We start from the raw sequence: 18830 nt of genomic DNA, 5'->3' as shown, positions 1-18830 counted from the left end.
GGAACATATTTTACATGTACTGAATCTATATAGACTCAGCCAGGCTAGCTGTTTCTGCCTGTTTCCAGTCTTTATGCTAAGCTAACTGCTAGCTGTAGCTTTATATTCACCAGACTGATGCCAGAATATTATTAGTCCTCTCATCCAACTCTTGGCACAACCTTTTCAAAATAATGTCAAACTATAATTTTAAATTAAATTAAATTTAAATGTCATTAAGCTTTTCCCTGTTCCTTCTCATCGTGAATTTGCTGTTATGTCAAAACAGGTGTCACCTGAGGCTTTTCTCATTGTTTTGTGTTGTCTTACTCAAATTTAATAACGTGAACACCACCTTGAATAATCTCTTGTGAAATTCAAGCGACCATGCAGGTCTTTGAAGGTTTGTGTGTTATGACCTGTGGATTCACTGCTCTGTTCTTTTTCCTCAAGTATGGCTGCTCCGTTGTTTGCTTCCCAGGCTGCCAGAGGGAATTTTCAACAAAAGCACAAAGGCACACTTCAGCTCCTCTCAGGTTGTTTGCTTTCCTCATCCGGGCTCAGCTGCAACACAACATTCACTAACGTCTGGGTGGAGACAACAAAGTCAAAATATTTATCACTGAACAACACAGATGCATTTACACATTTTCTTATTTGCATTTGTAAATTTTTGGGTTATTGGAGGTGACTTATTTTTTGATGAGAAAATGAAATTGAACTTTGACTGATGGGCAGGTGCCTGTGTGTCCTAGAAGTGAAAAGAAAGAAAACGAAAAAGATGACCTCATTTAAACTACTCACACATCTCCCCCATCCTCAGCCCAATACCTACACCTCGTGTTCAACATGTGAACTACACCCTTCCCTTCACAGATCAGTTCCACCCACCAGACAAAACCACAAGAAAAGTGACATCTCTTTCAATTTTTTTTATTATATCAAAATACAAAAATTTGAGAGGAAAATTTTGTATGGGACTAAGCATTTGAAATGATATGGTGACATGAATACAACACTGCTTTCATATTCTCACAGACATGCCATAGATAGAGCGTAGATCATGTGCTAGGCCCATGTCTACGTCACGATGAGCTACCAGCATTGAGCCTGTGCATTTTCCCAATAAAGGCTTGAGATGGCAACTGTCACTTTAAATCCAGGCCAGTTGGATACAGGCCAGAGTCTTGTTAGACCATAGTTCATTCAGGTTTCTGTTTTTACTCAGTAAAGAAACGAGATTCATGGCAGTTGAACATGAAGAGTGAGTACGACATGATCTGAGACGATACAGACTTCACTGGACAGCAGTGGCAAACGAGAGAAAAGTAATACAAATATTATACATAAGGCTTTGGTACAGCACCATACAGTATGAGTTAATTGCTCACAAAAAGTTAAGTGAAGCATATTACCTGATGTAGTGAGAGAACAGAATGACAAATCTAAAAATACAAAAGAATAAAAAAAAACAACGACCAAATAAAGAAACATCAGGTTATCGTTCGATATTGAAACGGAGAAAAGTAATAAAAAAAAATGTTTTTGCTTTGAAATATTTACATATGAACATTGTTGAATGTTTCAACATAAAGACGGACATTTTGGAGACATTATGCACAAAGTAAAACAGATCAACAACATAATACAGAATGTAAACATGTGATGTACAGCACAGAGTTCAGTGGATGAAAATGACATGAAATGTAAATTTTCTTCCTTTTAAGCACTACTTGGTTTGCTTGAGTATGAGCATTAGCTAAAACAGTCGACGATGTAGTGCTTATTGTAGCCTACGATAATAATACATTCTAGTTTCTCAGTGCTGGTACACATGAAAAAACAGAGAATATAGAAAATACTACATATTTCTATTTTCCGTCCAATAACAACCAGCTCGGATGTCCATGAATGATTGCTAAATAGGCGTTTTTGTATTGTCTCTACATGCAAGATTAATACAATTAAAAAATCATATCAGTTCTAAGTATCATCCTACCAGCACCTAGTGATGCACTAAAAGCTGTAAGCAGAAGTTGTAAAAAAAAAGAAAAAAAGAAAAAAAGAAAAGAAAAACAAAGAAGAAAAAAAAAAGAAAAACCCCAAAGAAAGTGAGCTAACAGTATGTCCAAAGCAGCCCTCTTTAAAACACTGTACATGTTTCTGTTGAATATGCGAAAAAGAGCCCGGAAGACAACATCCATTCGTAAAAAACCCATAAGAGAGGATATATGAGCTTTTCCCTACTACTGCTCTACCAGGAGAATCAGCAATAAATACAAATGTGGTGTGGTGACCGGTCATGGCTATAACTGTACAGTACTAGTAGGAGCGCCATCCGTTTGGTGGGATGGCGTCTGATGCTTCTGCAGGAGTGTGCTTGAAAAACAGAGCTGTGGACCAGAGATTGTAGACCTACAGGAAGTGTGTGTGTGTAAAAAAGATTGATGCTCTCGGATTCCCTCTCGCTTGGTGTGCACTAAATCTAAATTGTTACGTTGCTCCTTTTAGGCTGGGTTAATAATCTGAATATCATCACAAATATACTTCAGAGGGTACCTTGGAAGCACAGACAGACAATGCAAACACACAATAGAAAACAGGTCACCTTGAGTTCCTTTTGAACGTCACAAGTCTCTACTATTTGAGGTTATACTACTATTTTCCATTATTGTCTATCACTGTCATCACACCATGATACTGTTATGATAAGGACCTAGAGTGTCTACCGGAGCGAGTTTAGCTGCTCTCAAACACTCTCTCTATCTCTCACTCTCTCACTCTCACACACACATACTCTCTCAATCAATCACTCACTCAATCAATCACTCACTCACTCACTCACACACTCTCTCTCACTCTCTCACTCACTCACACACTCTCTCTCTCTCTCACTCACACACACACACACACACACACACACACACACACACACACACACACACACACACACACACACACACACACACACACACACACACACACACACACACACACACACACACACACACACACACACACACTCACTCACTCACTCACTCACTCACTCACTCACTCAGACTCACTCACTCACTCATTCACACACACACACACACTCTCACTCACTCACACACTCACACACTCACTCACTCACACAGGGCCAAGAGAAGAGTTGCTTGTGGAAACCGAAAAAAGAGAAGACAAAAAAAAAAAGAAATCTTCAGACCTCTATTCTACAGCACCACAGAGTTAAACATAGCACCAAGTCGTAATGTTCAAAGCAACTATGCCCTAACACACTTCAAACGGATGTAAACACAACTTCCTCCACAGCACGGTGTTTGTACATGACTATAGCATGTCTGTGACTGTGGAAAAAAGTTTCCTTCAGTGTATTTGCTTTGGACGCCTGAAGGTGACGAGATCTGGAGTGAAACTACATGTGTGCTCATGGACGGGCAAAATACAGCATTACTTTGTTCCAGGAATATTATAGAGGGCGACACACTTCTGCTTCTAAAGCTTTTCCCAGTGGGCATTCACGTACTATACATCAGAGAAAATACTACTCAACTTGTGCAGCCAGCGGGCTATGGCAATAATACATCGTACGGTACTAACATTAAGGTTTCTTCTCATCTCAGATAAAATTATATCTGCTAAAGTATGACAAATGAGGCACCTTAAAATGTTTTATGAACATTATTGTCCACTTAAAGCCGTACTGTAAGCAAATACTTTTATATATAATTTCTTTTCACCTTGGGAATCCTTCCCGTCTTTTCACACACCCTCGTACAACAACGTCTTACTGTAAATCATGGTTGGATTTATCTTTACAAATACAATACTCACCATGTACAGTACATAACAAATATAGATTTTTTTTCTCCTCGTATCTTACATGAAACCAATTTGCTAAAGTAGAATATGTTCTTTGACGCTCACTCTCAGGCAATAATCATTTTCTCACTCAGGTTTTCAGTAAGCATACATTGAGTCGATTCATTCGTGTGGATATTTGTCAGAGAACCTGTGATTTGTTGTTAGCAGGTGGAAAAATCTATCTGATATGTCTTTGAGTGATTGAACGAGCTTTTAGCGATAAAAGGAAAACAGCCGAGAGAACCTGTGTGGGGGGGGTCCACCGGTTCTTATCGCACGACTCAGAGAAGTAAAACAATTTGGGCTTGATGTGCCAACTGGTCATCTCACGCAATGGGTCATTCAATGTACTGGGACATCGGGACATTCATTTCCTGTACAGCAAAACATACATTCATTATCGGTTAGTGTCGAAAAACTTAAACACACAGAGTAGTAGCTAGCACGTAATATACCCTTGTTAAAGATAAACAGTCAGGGTGGCCGTTGTTTGAATATTCCCAATGGCTTGTTAACATTTTTATGAAGCAATCACATTCTCCTCTCACAGCCGCAGTTAAACATTAACATCCTCTGGTTTGTTCATTCCGCATGAACTTTTCCACTGAAGTTATATTTATTCATTCATTTATCTTCTCTTGTGTTTTTTTTATTTTTAAGGGTATTCTATTTCTGTCCCATTATTTATGATGCACACAGTTAAATCAGGTACCCATTTAAGATATAAATGTAAAAGAGAAAAAGAGCTATGCATCCTCTGTAGCACTTCCTCTTGTGTCCTTGGCAAAGAAAGTAAAAACACACTTAACATTGCAGTCTCTGACTCCCTCCCGAAGGAAAAGGCAGTTAATGTTAGAAAAATGAAAGAATTTAAAAAAAAAGGCAACTAAAAGGCACAGTGAGACGTGCCACATTTCACAAATGATGAACAATGAAATACATACGACAGAACACTTCACAATTCATCACCCTGTTCTTCCAATCCTACGAGTCCAACCTGTGTTGAGCGTGTAAGTCCCAAATTATTTCAAGAGTTCTCATGAAGGCTGCGATCTTCGTCCCAGCGCCGTGCTCTCATGACGCATTTAAACACACTGAGCCCATCGAGCAAATTAAGACACTGTTCCCTAATGGTTGGCACTGGATCGTAAATCAAAGCAAATACAATATGCCGGCTAATAAAAAGCTTCCAAATTAGATCAGGTTAGGCCTTATTATCCATTCAAATGAGCAATGGTGTGTGTTATAAACCTTTTTGTCCATACATTTCATATGTAAAAAGGTCAAGTACGTACAGTATACCACAAGAATTACAGCAATTCTGCGTTTACTCTGAGGTATATTTTGTGGTAAGAACCCTGTGTTTAAATACTGACACTATTTGTATTGTAGGAAAGGTAGACTCATGTCCCTGTCCAAGGATGCACCAGGCTTAACAGTTTAGTTTGACTGAAAACCTAAAGATGTGGACCCCTCAATGACCAGTGAGTGAAAAATCTTTAACGTGTTGTCACATACTCAACCAACACATCATTATTACTGTAGGAGGAAGCTAAAATCCCTTGTTTTACTATTTTATATACATTATATATTTTCAGAGCATTTTGAAGTGAGATTCCTCAAAAGACAAGTCGTGGTGACAACTGAGAAAAGCCATTGTTCTTGTCTTCTAATAAGATTTTTCCAACCCTGGAGTATTAATGTTTCCCGCTCCCCACACAATAATGAACTTTGAGAGATTACAAGAAATGTGTTGGCTTGATACAGAGGCCGGGGTGGAGCAGGGAGGGCTGAGGTGTGTGTGTTTGAGTGTGTATGCAGTGGAGGAGGAGGTTTAGTCGAGTCCAATGGCTTAGCGGGCACACGTGTCAGCGTAGAGTCCCATAATTTGGGCCCTCAGAGTCTGCACTGGCCAGAATGCCTGTCTGGTCCTCCGCAGCCTGCCTGCGGTGCAGGAAGGAGGGCAAATAGAGATAGGGGTTCTTCTTGTTTTTCCTTTTCCTCGTTCTGTGGAGGTGGAGGACCTCTCCCTCTTGGGGTGTCTGTGATTGCTGCTGGGTCTGAGAGGGAGACACACCTGGCAGGGAGGCAGGGAGAAGCACAGGAGTAACATGCCACCCACAGATTTCATTCTTCAGACATTCATTCTTGTGTCTTGTTTCTCAAATCGTCTGACTAACCTGTTCTCCCTGCAGGGGCTGCGTTGTTATTGTTGTTGGCAGCCACTCCCTTGGCTTTAGTAATGCAGTGGTGTAGCAGTGCTGGTAAGCTCTCAGACCCGGCAGGATCACTAGACGCACCTAGAGGTTCCCTGAGAAGAGGAGAGACAGCACAGCAAACATTGATCTGCATTAATCCAACAGTCGTGTTCAGTCCCGTCTCAGACTGAAAACACTAAATGGAACATTCGGCGCTATTTCCAGTAGAAGCTATCAAATGATCTGATGAGCTCTTATACGTCTACCGAGAGCCCTCTCACTAACATGATGAATATCCACTTAATATCAGCGTTGATGGATGACAAACGTTAGACATGAAAAGAAAGAAAGAGAGAGAGAGAGAGAGAGAGAGAAGGAAAGAAAGAAAGAAAGAATAGATGACATAAAGTGGATTTGGTGAAATTATTGGTTTGTCCTCATGCAGTCATTACATTAAAGACCCTGTCACGCAGTTAAACTACATTTCAGTATTACAGGGTTTTTATTAGTGACACAAAATCACTTTGCCCAATAACTCGTGGTCCCATAATCGTGTTTTAAAATATCAGGGACATTATATCATCTTGGCAACAGCGCTAAACACATTTCAATTTGTAGTGCTTACTCAGTTTTGGGTCTTTATGTAATGACTGCTTCAGATATGCAGGCAATATTGGTCTTTGCTGTATAAAACTCATAAAATGAAAATAATTTGTGGAACTGTTCATTACTGTTCCTGTAACAATAAATATTTTCTTTTTTTAATTACACTAAACCCAATACATTATTTTGGTACTCACTAGGTCTGGGGTCAGCAACCTATGACAAGCAAAGACATTTTCATGCAAGAAATTCCAAACTTTATTACAGTATAGACAGACGTACACTGTACGCCAATAATGTGTTTGATACTTCATACTGTCATTATGGTTCCGTAATTACAAACTCTCATGGATCTTGATGGAAAAAAATCAGGCATATTGAGGGGGACTGATATCCATGACTTTGTTGTGGCCCTGGCTATGTGCAAAAACTACAGAGGCGATTTTCTTGAAACTTGGTAGAGGGGTGGGATATGGGCCAGGAAAGAACTCATTTACTTTTGGAGTGAATTTGGTAAAGGGGGCAGGTCCAGGAATTAGTTTCTACTTCTTTTAACATTGCAAGATTTTTTACATTTTTGTGAATTTGTGAATTCCTCCAGAAAGTATTGATGAGGAAAATCATGTATGTGTAGGGTGCTAATATTCATGAACAAGATACATTTGGTGTAGGTCCGGAAAATGATGTGGATGTAAATGGCCAAACAGCCTTGGTGGAGGTTTACTCACCCTTCTAGTATTTTACTAGCATACCTCACTGAATGTTTTTTTCTATTTTTTTATGAGGACTCTTCTTCAAATAATAGGCCTGTAACCCTATTATCATAACAAAAAAGCTCAAACTTCTTCTAATACCGACCAACTCTGCAAGTGCATGAACTGAAAATGAACGACAGGCGTGTTAACAAACATGAATTCTCATCCCACCAAAGGTTGCTGACCCCTGCCAAAGGTGTGAGAGCATTTCTATGACCGTTCAATGTGCTAATGAGACCTGAAGAACTATTTCCATTTCATGAGTGATACATGCTAGAATAAGTTGAATGAAAAATATCAGTGTTCAATCAGCAAATCAATCATCAACAAATCAACACATTAAGTATAGTCTCTTTCATCGTATGAAGTATATGATTTAGCAGTAGTTTCACCTCGTACCCAATACTCTGGCTCTGTTGTCCGTCTCGTATAGAAATATGTAAATAAAGTTAAATAAAAACCTCAGAAACTCAACATTTATGTTTTGATGAGTTTCATGAGGCTCTTTGCTTTTCAAACAACTGAACACAAACAGCTTCAAAACGTGACTTAATGTTTCATTAAGCCAAGTTGTTGTGCCACACATGTTTCAAAAGGAACACAAAACTTTAGAGACGCTGTCCATCACTTGTCACTGCGGAGAGAGAGATTGAGAGGCATTAGCAGAGAGGGCGAGACACAATCTGAGACTTAAAACAGTCCTGCACAGATAGAGAACACTCCCATTATCACATGGACTGTGTGCAGAGGCCCCAGTGTGTTAATATACAGTACATTTCCATAGACATAAACACTGTACAGCACACTTTCATAAACATGAACACTGCGTACAGAGGCTTCACCATGCTGACGGGAGGAGATGGCAGGAAGAGGAAATGGCCGTTAAAGAACAAGTCACATGACAGGAAGAGGAAATGGCCATTAAAAACAGTCACATGACAGAAAAACGAAAGCACTTAAGACAACAAATGTGACAAAGAATTTAGTTTGAGAATTATAGTTATTTGTTTGGTCATAGAGAGAAGTTTAGAGAATGCATGCATGGCATTTTGCACATGGAACAAAACTTTAAAGGGGAATACTCCAGTCTTTCATTCATGTGCGTCCTCTATTGATTCAAGGCTTTTTTTGGTTTGGTTTTTGGTGCAGGGAAACATGTCTGTGTTCAAACAATCAGAAGACAAAATTAAATGCTTCTCTACTGTCCAAACGGCTCCTCCTGCTTACTCACAAGCCTAATTACTGCAGCGCACTGTGCCACAGCATGGCAGGCTTACTGCTCCTTGGAAGTGTATTGACAAATGTGTCCTGCATGTCATTATTATTACCATTAGTTGTACTTCACTTGAATCCAGCACGGAGGCACAACCCAAAGCGATTCCCCTTTAAAGGAGAGAGTGATTAGAGCCCTCCCCCTGCTGACCCCTCCCCTCTCAGACATGGGTCCGACCCTTACCTATTGCGGCGTAGGGGACCGGGTCACAACAACGCTGCCCAGATAGCTGAGATCAATCAAAAACAAATCAGGTAAGACCCTTACCCTCTATAAAGCAGCAGCCCTAAAAGCTACTTTCCATTACAGGCCAGTGATGGTGCAGGAACGAGTCTCTGCCTCGTGGCTTTAGCTACTGTCTCACTGTAGCTTCTAAGGGTGGTGAGGTGGGTGTGAGGGGGCGCAGGAGTGGGTGCAGTATAAGAATGCTAAAGGGCATTAAAGTAGATATGTCTCCACTGTGTTTTTATATAAGCTTTCCTGTGTTATCTCTACATTTCTGCAAATGAACTATGATCTACCTAAATGTTAACTAGAAAAAATGTCTTCTCGCGATATTTATTATTCCCTCATGAATTACATATTCTCAGTCTTTATCCTTATGGTTACCACTCTCAAATAGGACACCTTTTATTAGGAGGTTATAAGTTGTAACTCATCTGTTTGATAGCAAATTAAGTTGTTAATTTAATGTTTGATAAATTATTTACTTTGACTTTAAAGGACAGTTAAAACCATTAAAAACCATTTAATTATATTGGGTTGCCAAGTAGTGGCTGGCTTTTGTCCTCTACCAGGATGACACTACATTTATTTTATTGCTATTTAATTTATCAGGAAAACCCCTCTGGTGTATCGTCTGTACTCAAAGATCCTGTAAAACCTCTGCAGAATATCTGTTTTTTATTTTATTATAACTTATTTTTATTTAGAATTACAGCCATTCATTTAGCATATTATCAGTCCTCCAGTTATAAATGTGCACACATCATAATAAGTAATTTTATTATGTGTAAAGTTTTTATCTCATAAGTCAGTAATAAAAGCTTTTGTTATAAATCCACTGAGCAAATGTGAATAATAACTGAAAAGTTCGTTTTGTCAATGTATTATCACTGGAATAATATACTTATGTTACAAATACTTCATAAAGTGTAACTTATTAGAGACTGGCACCATTTTAGAAATAGTATAAACATAAAAATGTAAACATAAATATACAGTAAATTATGAAAGTTGAACATGAATTAAATTTTTCTTGTGCCTCACTTGCTGATGATAATTGATCAAATCAGGTTTAATTCATGTGAAGTTGTGGAAGGTACTTTAAGTTGTTGGTTTCAATGGTCAAAATAACAAAAGGCAAGAACAAATGTCAGTTTCAAAAACAGTAAACTTGAGGGTGTCTTAATCTCCCTCCTTTAATTACTTTTTTTAAATTCACTTCATTTTTCATTATTGTGATCAATAGATTGAATATGAGCTATTAAATAATAAAGGTAAAAAAATACATGATCTTAAGATCAAATAGCTTCCACATGATTAAAGTTTAGAGAACTGTCATTTTTAAGGAGGGACACAGTCTGTGCTAAATGCAATTCCATGCCTTCTGCATATTTATGTACAATATGCATCGTGATTATGCCTCAATGAAATCATCAAAGTAAAACTGTGGATTATTATGTAGGAAATTTGGTATAGAGCAGACGACGAGACAAGTCTCGTCTTTAAATAAATATGTAACTATTCTCTACTGGAATAAATCACCTACCCTGAGGCTGATATCTGGAGCTGGGAGGGCTCTGAGGGTAGCATCTCCTCCTCTCTCCTTCTCTGGGACGGCCTCTGCCCGAAAACATCCCTGCCCTCCAGTGGGGGAGAGGGGGACTGGGAGGGGTAACTGGCTGCAGTGGAGGCATACGACATGTGGGCGTGGTAACTGGGGCTGGGTTGCGTGGTGCCCTGGCTCTGAGTGGGAGAGGCGGACAGGGAGGACCTCCGGGAGAAACTGACAGTGGCCGAGGGCTGCAGGGTGATCTCAGGCATCTCCAGAGACCGAGAGGTGCGGAGGATGCTGGGGCGCGGAGGGGGTCGTACTAGAATATCGGGAGAACCTGGCTGGGTGCTAAGGGGGCTTTGGGAGAGTGGAGAGAGGCGAGAGGGCTGGAGTACTAGTGGGGGTAGGCTGGGGTCTGCCCGGCGCCCCGCCCTCGGGCTGAGCCAGGACTGAGGACTACTACTGGGGGCTGTGCTTGGGCTCCCTGCACGGGCTGCCGGGTCAGGGTAAGGCAACACTGGTACACCCACACCGTGGGCCGTGTGTCTGAGCTGGCCGAGACTTTGGGCCTGTTGCATAGCTAAACGCCTAACCGGAGGCCCCAAGGGCCTGTCTCTGCCTTGGGGAGCCACAGGAACCTCCAGCTGCAGGAGTCCAGGACTTGTTGGATCCTGTAGTGATGAGAGGTGCAGTCGACTGGGGGGGAGAGAGTGAGGAGGGTATGGGGGTGGGTCAGGGAGGTCCTGGGGGTGATGTAAGGGATGGTGAGGTGGGTATATGAAGCGTGGACCCTCTAGACCCAAAAAGGGTAGCTCATGAGGATGCCAGCTATCAGGCGAGCGAGGAGGAGGGCTGTGTGTGTGAGACAGAGAACGGCCAGAGGCAGTGTACTGATGGTGCTCCATCTCTCCACTCTCCTCAGGGATAGAGGGGTAACCAAAGGGCCCGTCTGCGGTGCCTGGGGGGGAGGACAGAGCAGAGCTACGCGGGCTGATGTCAGGCATGTAGAATGGTGGTGGAATCCCTGATTCACCGCGGCTGCCTAGATACCCATAGAATGGGCCCTGGGGAAAGCCCCTGTAGCGGGAGGTAGGGGCCTGCCCTGAGGCGTGAAGTGCACTGCCCTCTGCAAAGCTCATACCTTCCATGGCCCTGTGTAGGCGGGGGCTGTAGTTGGGGGGCTGCGTTGACTCCAGGCTGGAGGACGTTGGGGAGAGCTGGGGCCGCAGCGTGGGCATGATGGGCGGCAGAGGCCCAGGGTCAAAATCATTCTCTTCATCAGACTGCCGGAACTCAGGGTACATGTCAGACTCCTCTGCAAAGGGGAAGCCCTGGATGCGGCGCGGTGGTGGGCTGGTGTCCATGATGAAGCGGCCATCGGGGCCGCGGCTTATCAGCTCAATAGGCGTGGTGACCTCTGCTTCATACTTGGACACACTGTATTTCTTGCTGGCTATGGCACGCTTGGTTTTCTTGTAGAAGGAGAGCTCCTTGTCTTTTTCTCTCTGAGGACTGGGCAGCCTCCTGACGTACAGGCCTGGACCGTGAGAACCTTCAGAAGAAAGAGAGCGCGGCCGAGAAGGAGGAGAGCTCTCTGGACTTATCTTCCCCGATGATAACCTAATTTAAAAAATGCAGAGACAAGACACTGGCTTGATTTAGCATGCACAAAAAGAAACTTGAAAGAAAAAAGCTAATATTTTAAAACAAAATAATCTTTATGCTGTCAATCAATGGTGATTTTAAAACCAAACAGATGACACAGTACAAAGCCAAAGCACTCCATCAACAAAGCCACAATAAACAGCGTTATGATAATGACCAGTTCATGGTGGCGGCAGCATCCTGATGGGACAGCCGCTAATGAATTAAGCTGGAATGATGGAATGAGAGTGTTGGTAAATAAAAAGTCCAGCATTGGGCCAGATAATAAGTCCAGACTTCTTATTCAACATTCATCTCTTATCTCTATTGGAGTCTTCACTTGTCGGTTAAAATAATTCACTGGAGATGATCAAAGTTCAACGCAGTAAAGTTTATTCTTTCACAAGCAATAAACCCGAGCAGGCTCCAGAACCTTACTGAAAATACAAGTTTCAAACCTTGGTATATATTTTCATCGTATCGATCGATAAGTGTCTTTTCCCAACTCCTTCCTTGTTTTAACGTTTGATGATTCGTCCAGATCTAACCGTGTCACACTTCCTGGCTAGTTTTTTAACGATGTGCTAAATCATACAACTCTGACACCACCATACAACGTCAAACACCATCATCCATCTCTTTTCATTCCGGTGCCATACATAGATTCACCAAAAATCAACTTGCTGAGCTTGCACTTTGTAGTCTCACTACGTGGACACCGGGGTCGGTCTAACTTGGCTCCAGCTTATGAGGTCGGCCCATGAGCCTTATTACCTAGTCACCCGGGTCGGTCTATCTTGGCTTCTGGTCATGGGACAGCCTTGCGGCCTTCTTTGATGCTAGCAACCTACCCTTCACCCTGGATATTGTCCCCATGGGCGGACATAAGGTCTCGAAGGAGGTGATGAACTTGGGATCCAGGATCACTCTGATTTTGCTCGTGTCATTCTTGAATACCTCGATGCTACTGTCTGAGCCAGTATCAGTGTCAGGGTCAATGTAGGGTGGTGTACATGGGGACAACACGCCTCTTTGCAAATCATTTGGTGACATGGGGGTGAGGGGTACATCAGCTGGCATGCTGACGGATGTGGTTGGCTGTGGATGTTAGGTCTCTGTGTCTTCTGCAAGAAGATGATACAGCTTGGAGGATGACGGTGGAGGTGGTGCAGTGTATTCTGCATCATCTGAGATGGAGCTGCATATCCTGACATTGTCGGACGCTGGGTGTCCCATCTTGGTCCAGGTGGTGGAGGGGCAGTTGGTGCTGTATACTCCATTTGAAATGAGGGCCGGCATAGGATTGCCGGCCCTCCGTTGTGATCTTGATAGCCCCCCTTTTTATCCATAATGCTTTCTCATGGACATCTGCTCTGTCCTGTGCCGTTATTAGAGAGGAAAGAGTGATGATGGGTGCACAATCCTCAGCTACTAATAATGGACCCATACTAAGGCTCCCTGCCGCTCTTTTTGTAGTTTCATCTGCCAGATTATTGCCTTTGGCTACAAGGGAATCTGTTTTTGATGAGCTGGGCATTTGATAATTCAAGAGCTGTCGGCAGGTGCATTGATTCTAGTAGTTTAGATATGGCTTCCCCATGTGTCAGTGGGGTGCCATTGGCTCTAAGGAAGCCTCTCTGCTTCCAGGTGTTACCATGTACATGACACACACCGTATGCATAGGCTGTCTGTATATACATTGAGGCATCTCCCTTCCCCTAATTTACATGCTGCTGTTAATGCGGAAATTTCTGCTAATTGAGCAGAACAAGGCTGCGCTATCTGAGCTGCCTAAACCTCCCAAAAGGTGTTGTCTCCATTTAACTGCATGACAGCATAGCCTGCGTGATTTCCTGAAGCACCCCTAAAACAGGAACCATCCATGAAAAGTGTGAGATCTGCAGTAATTGGCTCATTATACAGGTCTTCACGGGCATGCATAAAAGTATCTGTCTCCTGGACACAGTCATGTGGGGCACCATCTACAGGTAATATCATATGAGTTGCTGGATTTACCGTGTTACAACGTTGTATGGTGAGTTCTGGTACTGACAAGATAACTTCATAGCCTGTTTTTGTAGCCTGGGTTAGAATGAACCGTGGACTAGTGAGTAAGGCATGTAATTAGTGAGAAGTGTACAGGATCACTGAGTGTCCCATAGTTACTGAGGACGCTTTCTGAAAAGCAAAAACAGCTGCAGCTAGACCCTGATAGCAAGTTGGCAGTCCTGATTCGATATTGTCTAATTTTGTGCTATAATAGGCTAGTGGTTGTTTACCTGTTGGCATCTCCTGCATCAACACCGCATTTGCATAACCCAACCTTTCTGCAAGATACAAGTGAAATGGTTTAGAATAATCTGAGTTTCCAAGTGCTGGGACAGATTACAAGTCTCCTTTTAGTGCTTGGAAAGCTCCCTCTGCTTTCTCCGTCCACTGTAATTTAGCAGAGTTATTAGTTTGTCCTGCTGCCCGTATAAGGGCTCGTAATGGTGCAGCTTTAAATGCATAATAACAAATTCATATCTATATCCTGCCATTACCAGAAACGAAAGGTTCTGTCCAACAGTTTGTGGTTTTGGAGCTTTAGTGATAGCCTCTATTTGTGAAGCTGCGATTTACCTTTTACCCGCACATAATCGCCTTCCGAGATACTCAACGTCTGTTTGACAGAATTGTAGTTTGTCTTTGCTAACTTTATGACCCCCCCTTCGCAAGTGCCGTCAAAATCATCAGTATGTCTTTCTCACATTGCTGTGTAGAGGGACTGCAGATTAACAAATCATCCACATATTGAATCAGAGTGCTTGGGACATCTATGTGTTTGGTTTTGAGCCAGCACCCTGTTAAATATTGAGGGGCTATCTACATAACCTTGTGCCAAAGGAGTGTATATGTATCGCTGTCCCTGATAAGTAAAAGCAAACAGATGCTATGACACTAAAAAATGCTGAACACAGATCAATCACTGTATACCAATGTGCATTAGGTGGGATGTTTGAGAGCAAAGTGTGAGGATCTGGGACGGTAGGTGTCTCAGCATCTACAATGGCGTTGATTGCCCTCAGATCATGTACCATTCGATAATCATTGGAGTGTGGTTTCTTTATAGAGCAGATTGGTGTATTACATTGGCTTTTAGTTTTTACTAATACACTGACTTTCATCAGACCATCAACTGTTGGTCTGATTCCTTCAGTAGCATGCTTTTATGAGGGATATTGTTTCCTATATGGTAGCCTAGTTCCCACTTTAAGCTTGATACATGTAGGCTATGCTGATGAAACTAGTCCTACATCTGTTTTGTTTGTCATTTGACCATAGACTTTCTGGTCTTGGATTCGATAGTGATGTTCTGATGTTAAAGGCATGTGTGTGGGTATTCTTTCATCTAATAAGACTTTCTCGGCTGTACTCTCATCATATGTTCTAAATGATATTTTAATGTACTGTCTGTCTGAGGAAACAAAGATACAGTTGTTGTGGGTGGGGGTCCATTTTCATTGTAATGCATTCCTAACCAATGGACCTTTTGCAACAATCAACGTGATATGGTGTGATAGGTGTGGAGCCTGGGGCTTGGAACCAGTCCTGCAACTTTGTGGGGGGTACTATGGCTGCAGCCACTCCTTGTGGTCCCAGGTATATGTTCTGGGTGATCAAGTGATATGGTTTCTTGCTGTTTACTTCATCCAAGAACTCTTCATAGTCTTTTTGTTTTTGCTGGTTATCATACTGTATATAAGAGTGCAATGTGGGGGCAGACTTGGTTCGACTGCATCACTCATTTGAATCCGCACCCATGGTTTCCATGTTTCCCACTCCTGTAACAATTCTGCTTTTGACATCAAACGGATCCAATACACCAAGGGCTTATTTTGATCTCTAATCTTTCGGGATGTCTGTAATGGCATCATTGTTGCATTTACATCTTCAGGGAAGTCTACATAAAGGCCTTTTCGTGTACACATAATATTGGCCTTAAGGGGAAACAAAATGTCTCTTCCCAGGAGATTGATTGGTGTGTCATTTGAGTATAGCAGTGGTGCAACATCCGTTTTGCCCACAATAACCATTGGGACCGGCTGTGTTAGGTGTACCACTTGAACTTTCCCAGAGAAGCCCATTGTCTTGACAGCTGATGTGGAGAGGGGGAGTTGTGAGCTGGATTTTCCAATTCATGAGTAAGTGGCCCCTGTGTCTATCATAAATTGATGTTCTTGATTCTGAATTTCACGGCGATGGTGGGCTCATCTTGTGATTGGATTAAGACTACAGGTGCCATTAATTCCCCCTCTGACTTCTCTGGGTCCCTCTACTGCCAGTCTGCTGCTGGGCCCGTCCAAGGTTTGGCTGGGCAGTCTCTGCGATAGTGGCCTGGTTGATAACATCCCCAACTTAGTGCATCCTCAGGTTGAGGTTGGAGGTGTGATTGAGACGTCTGTATTGCGGTGGGGGGAAACCTCTTCCCCCTCCTCTCTGGGCTGGACCACCTCTTTCTTCTGGCTGGCTGGCCATTAAATGTTGGTCAATAAAAAGTCCAGTACTGGGCCAGATAATAAGTCCAGACTTCTTATTCAACATTCGTCTCTTATCTGTATTGGAGTCTTCACTCGTCGGTCAAAATAATTCACTGGAGATGATCAAAGTTCAACGCAGTAAAGTTTATTCTTTCACAAGCAATAAACCCGAGCAGGCTCCAGAACCTAACTGAAAATACAAGTTTCAGACCTTGGTATATATGTTCATCGTATCGATCAATAAGTGTCTTTTCCCAACTCCTTCCTTGTTTTAACGTTTCTGATTCGTCCAAATCTAACCGTGTCGCACTTCCTTTGCAGATTTTTGGCTTTAGATCAATATTTTTTTAATGATGTACTAAATCATACAACTCTGACACTACTATCGATACAACTTCAAACACCATCATCCATCTCTTGTCAATCTGGTGCTATCCATAGATTCACCACAAAGCAACTTGCTGGGCTCGCCTCATTATGTAAGCACACGGGTCAGTCTTACTTGGCTCCAGCTTATGACTCCGACCCATGAGCCTCATTACCTAGTCACCTGTGTCGGTCTAACTTGGCTGCTGCTCATTGGACGGCCTTGCGGCCTTCTTTAATGCTAGCAGCCTACCCTTCTCCCTGGATTTTGTCCAAGTTAGGCTGTTCCCTTTAGTTTTCTGAGGCCTTCCCAGCGCAGTCATACTGTATGAGTACATAAGTTTGTAAAGAATGAATGTAGTTAATTAAATGAATGAAATATAGTATGAGTATACACGTTTGTTAAGAATGAATGTAGATATAATGAATGCAGAATTTTCAACAAGAGGGGAACCAATGACGCAACCATGACAACCGCATCACTTATCCATTGAGTCTACATCTTCTTGAGCAGACATGAGACCAATTACCATATGCTGCACCAAATGGCGATGTGAGGAAAGCAGATGACATCTAACCAGGCCTCATTTGCCCACACCAGGAGCAGCACAGTGGACATTTAATGGTTCACTGAATAAATCACGTAGACAGACATTGTAAAGAGTGCATATGCACAGTATTGTACTGTACATGCAACTGAGCTAATGCAGTTTATTCCCTGTATGGTGCGTGAACGTCTGTGCATGCATAAAGACCAGCGGTAGACTTCACTATAGGAAATAATCAGTGAGTTGATCATTTCTATGCAATGCATTAACCATGCAGCCAAGCCAGTGCAGTGCAGCACACTCTGTATTTTGGTGCAGGCAGGCACTCACAGGGGGCTGGCGGGCGGGGGCAAGAAACTGCTCCTGGCTGGCTCGTCCCAGCAGGGCTCTACCCCTGGCAAGGGGGTGAGAGGAGGCCTGCGATGGGAGACAAACGACATGGGCCTGGTTCATCTTTATCTAAGTCACTTGCAGGAAGTGAGAACACCGTGACCTGCCTGGACCATTTAATAAAAATAGACAAAAGTATCTAAAACTAATGATCTCCTCTAAAGTCTCAGGCAAACAAACATTTACACTGGAATGGGATTTACACAGATTATTGTCACAAATGAAGTACTTCTGAGATTGAAATGCAGTCATACATGTACACAGGTTTTACACACGGACAGATGAGTACAAACATGTAGCAGATACTATAGATTAAATGTGCAGCATTATTAAACACTGAGAATCATGCAGAAAGCAGAGAGCGTTTGAGGTTAAAGAATACAGATGGATCAAAAATCAATATATACACACTGCAGCTTGGGCACTCTGGGTAATGCATTTAAAATGCTGACTTGGCTGCTTTGAACTCTTCCTAATCTGCCCATGATCCACTAGAGGCTGCTACTGTACATGTTCTTCCACACCCTCTGAAAAAAACTCAAGCTTCCATTATAATCAATATGCACAATAAACCCTGGGCTGCTTCGTCCCCTTCTCCATTTCTATTCAATCAGCATAAACATATTCCTTATGGTCTAAAAGCACAGGGGATGCAAAATGTGTGTATCAAGCAGCTTCAAGAAAAAGACTTGAAACAGGTTGTGTAAATTCTAGGAAATTTTCTAAAAAGGTGCAAAAGAAGATGCACAGCAGCGGCCACATCTGGTCGAGTGCAGTGGCTCCGTCGTTGGCTTTACTTACGGTGACTCAATGCTTTTCCTGAAGTGTGTCACCGACAAGGGAGGATCTGAGAGGACAAAAATATTACAAATGTAGCTTTTCTTCTGTTGAACACCACCAGTACAAGTCAGAC

The 18830-nt window shown here is 42.4% G+C and overlaps 1 protein-coding gene across 5 annotated transcripts in view; it reads right to left on the bottom strand.

The window, feature by feature from the left end:
- Positions 1-901: 901 nt before the first annotated feature.
- The window catches only part of LOC109630055 (protein turtle homolog B-like), a 62589-nt gene continuing 44660 nt past the window's right edge, over positions 902-18830 (bottom strand). Inside the window, exons 17-22 of one of the 5 annotated variants that reach the window (XR_011244527.1) lie at positions 18719-18764; positions 17858-17944; positions 10444-12069; positions 8856-8901; positions 7799-8033; positions 6035-6154 (exon numbers count right to left, since the gene is read on the bottom strand). Coding sequence is in view for 4 of the 5 variants with exons in the window: in XM_069534311.1 (XP_069390412.1) it covers positions 5712-5920; positions 6024-6154; positions 10444-12069; positions 17858-17944; positions 18719-18764 (2099 nt within the window). In the remaining variant the exon portion in view is untranslated. Of the gene's footprint in view, positions 5921-6018; positions 6155-7148; positions 8034-8855; positions 8902-10443; positions 12070-17857; positions 17945-18718; positions 18765-18830 lie in introns of those variants that run through there. The other 4 variants (XM_069534311.1, XM_069534313.1, XM_069534314.1 and 1 more) reach the window with 4 other exon arrangements.

This window comes from Paralichthys olivaceus, chromosome 11, assembly GCF_024713975.1.
Source record: "Paralichthys olivaceus isolate ysfri-2021 chromosome 11, ASM2471397v2, whole genome shotgun sequence".
In the NCBI taxonomy this organism is placed as follows: Eukaryota; Metazoa; Chordata; class Actinopteri; order Pleuronectiformes; family Paralichthyidae; genus Paralichthys; species Paralichthys olivaceus.
The sequence above is the reverse complement of the archived record's forward strand: the minus strand, read 5'-3'. Positions and strand labels throughout refer to the sequence as shown.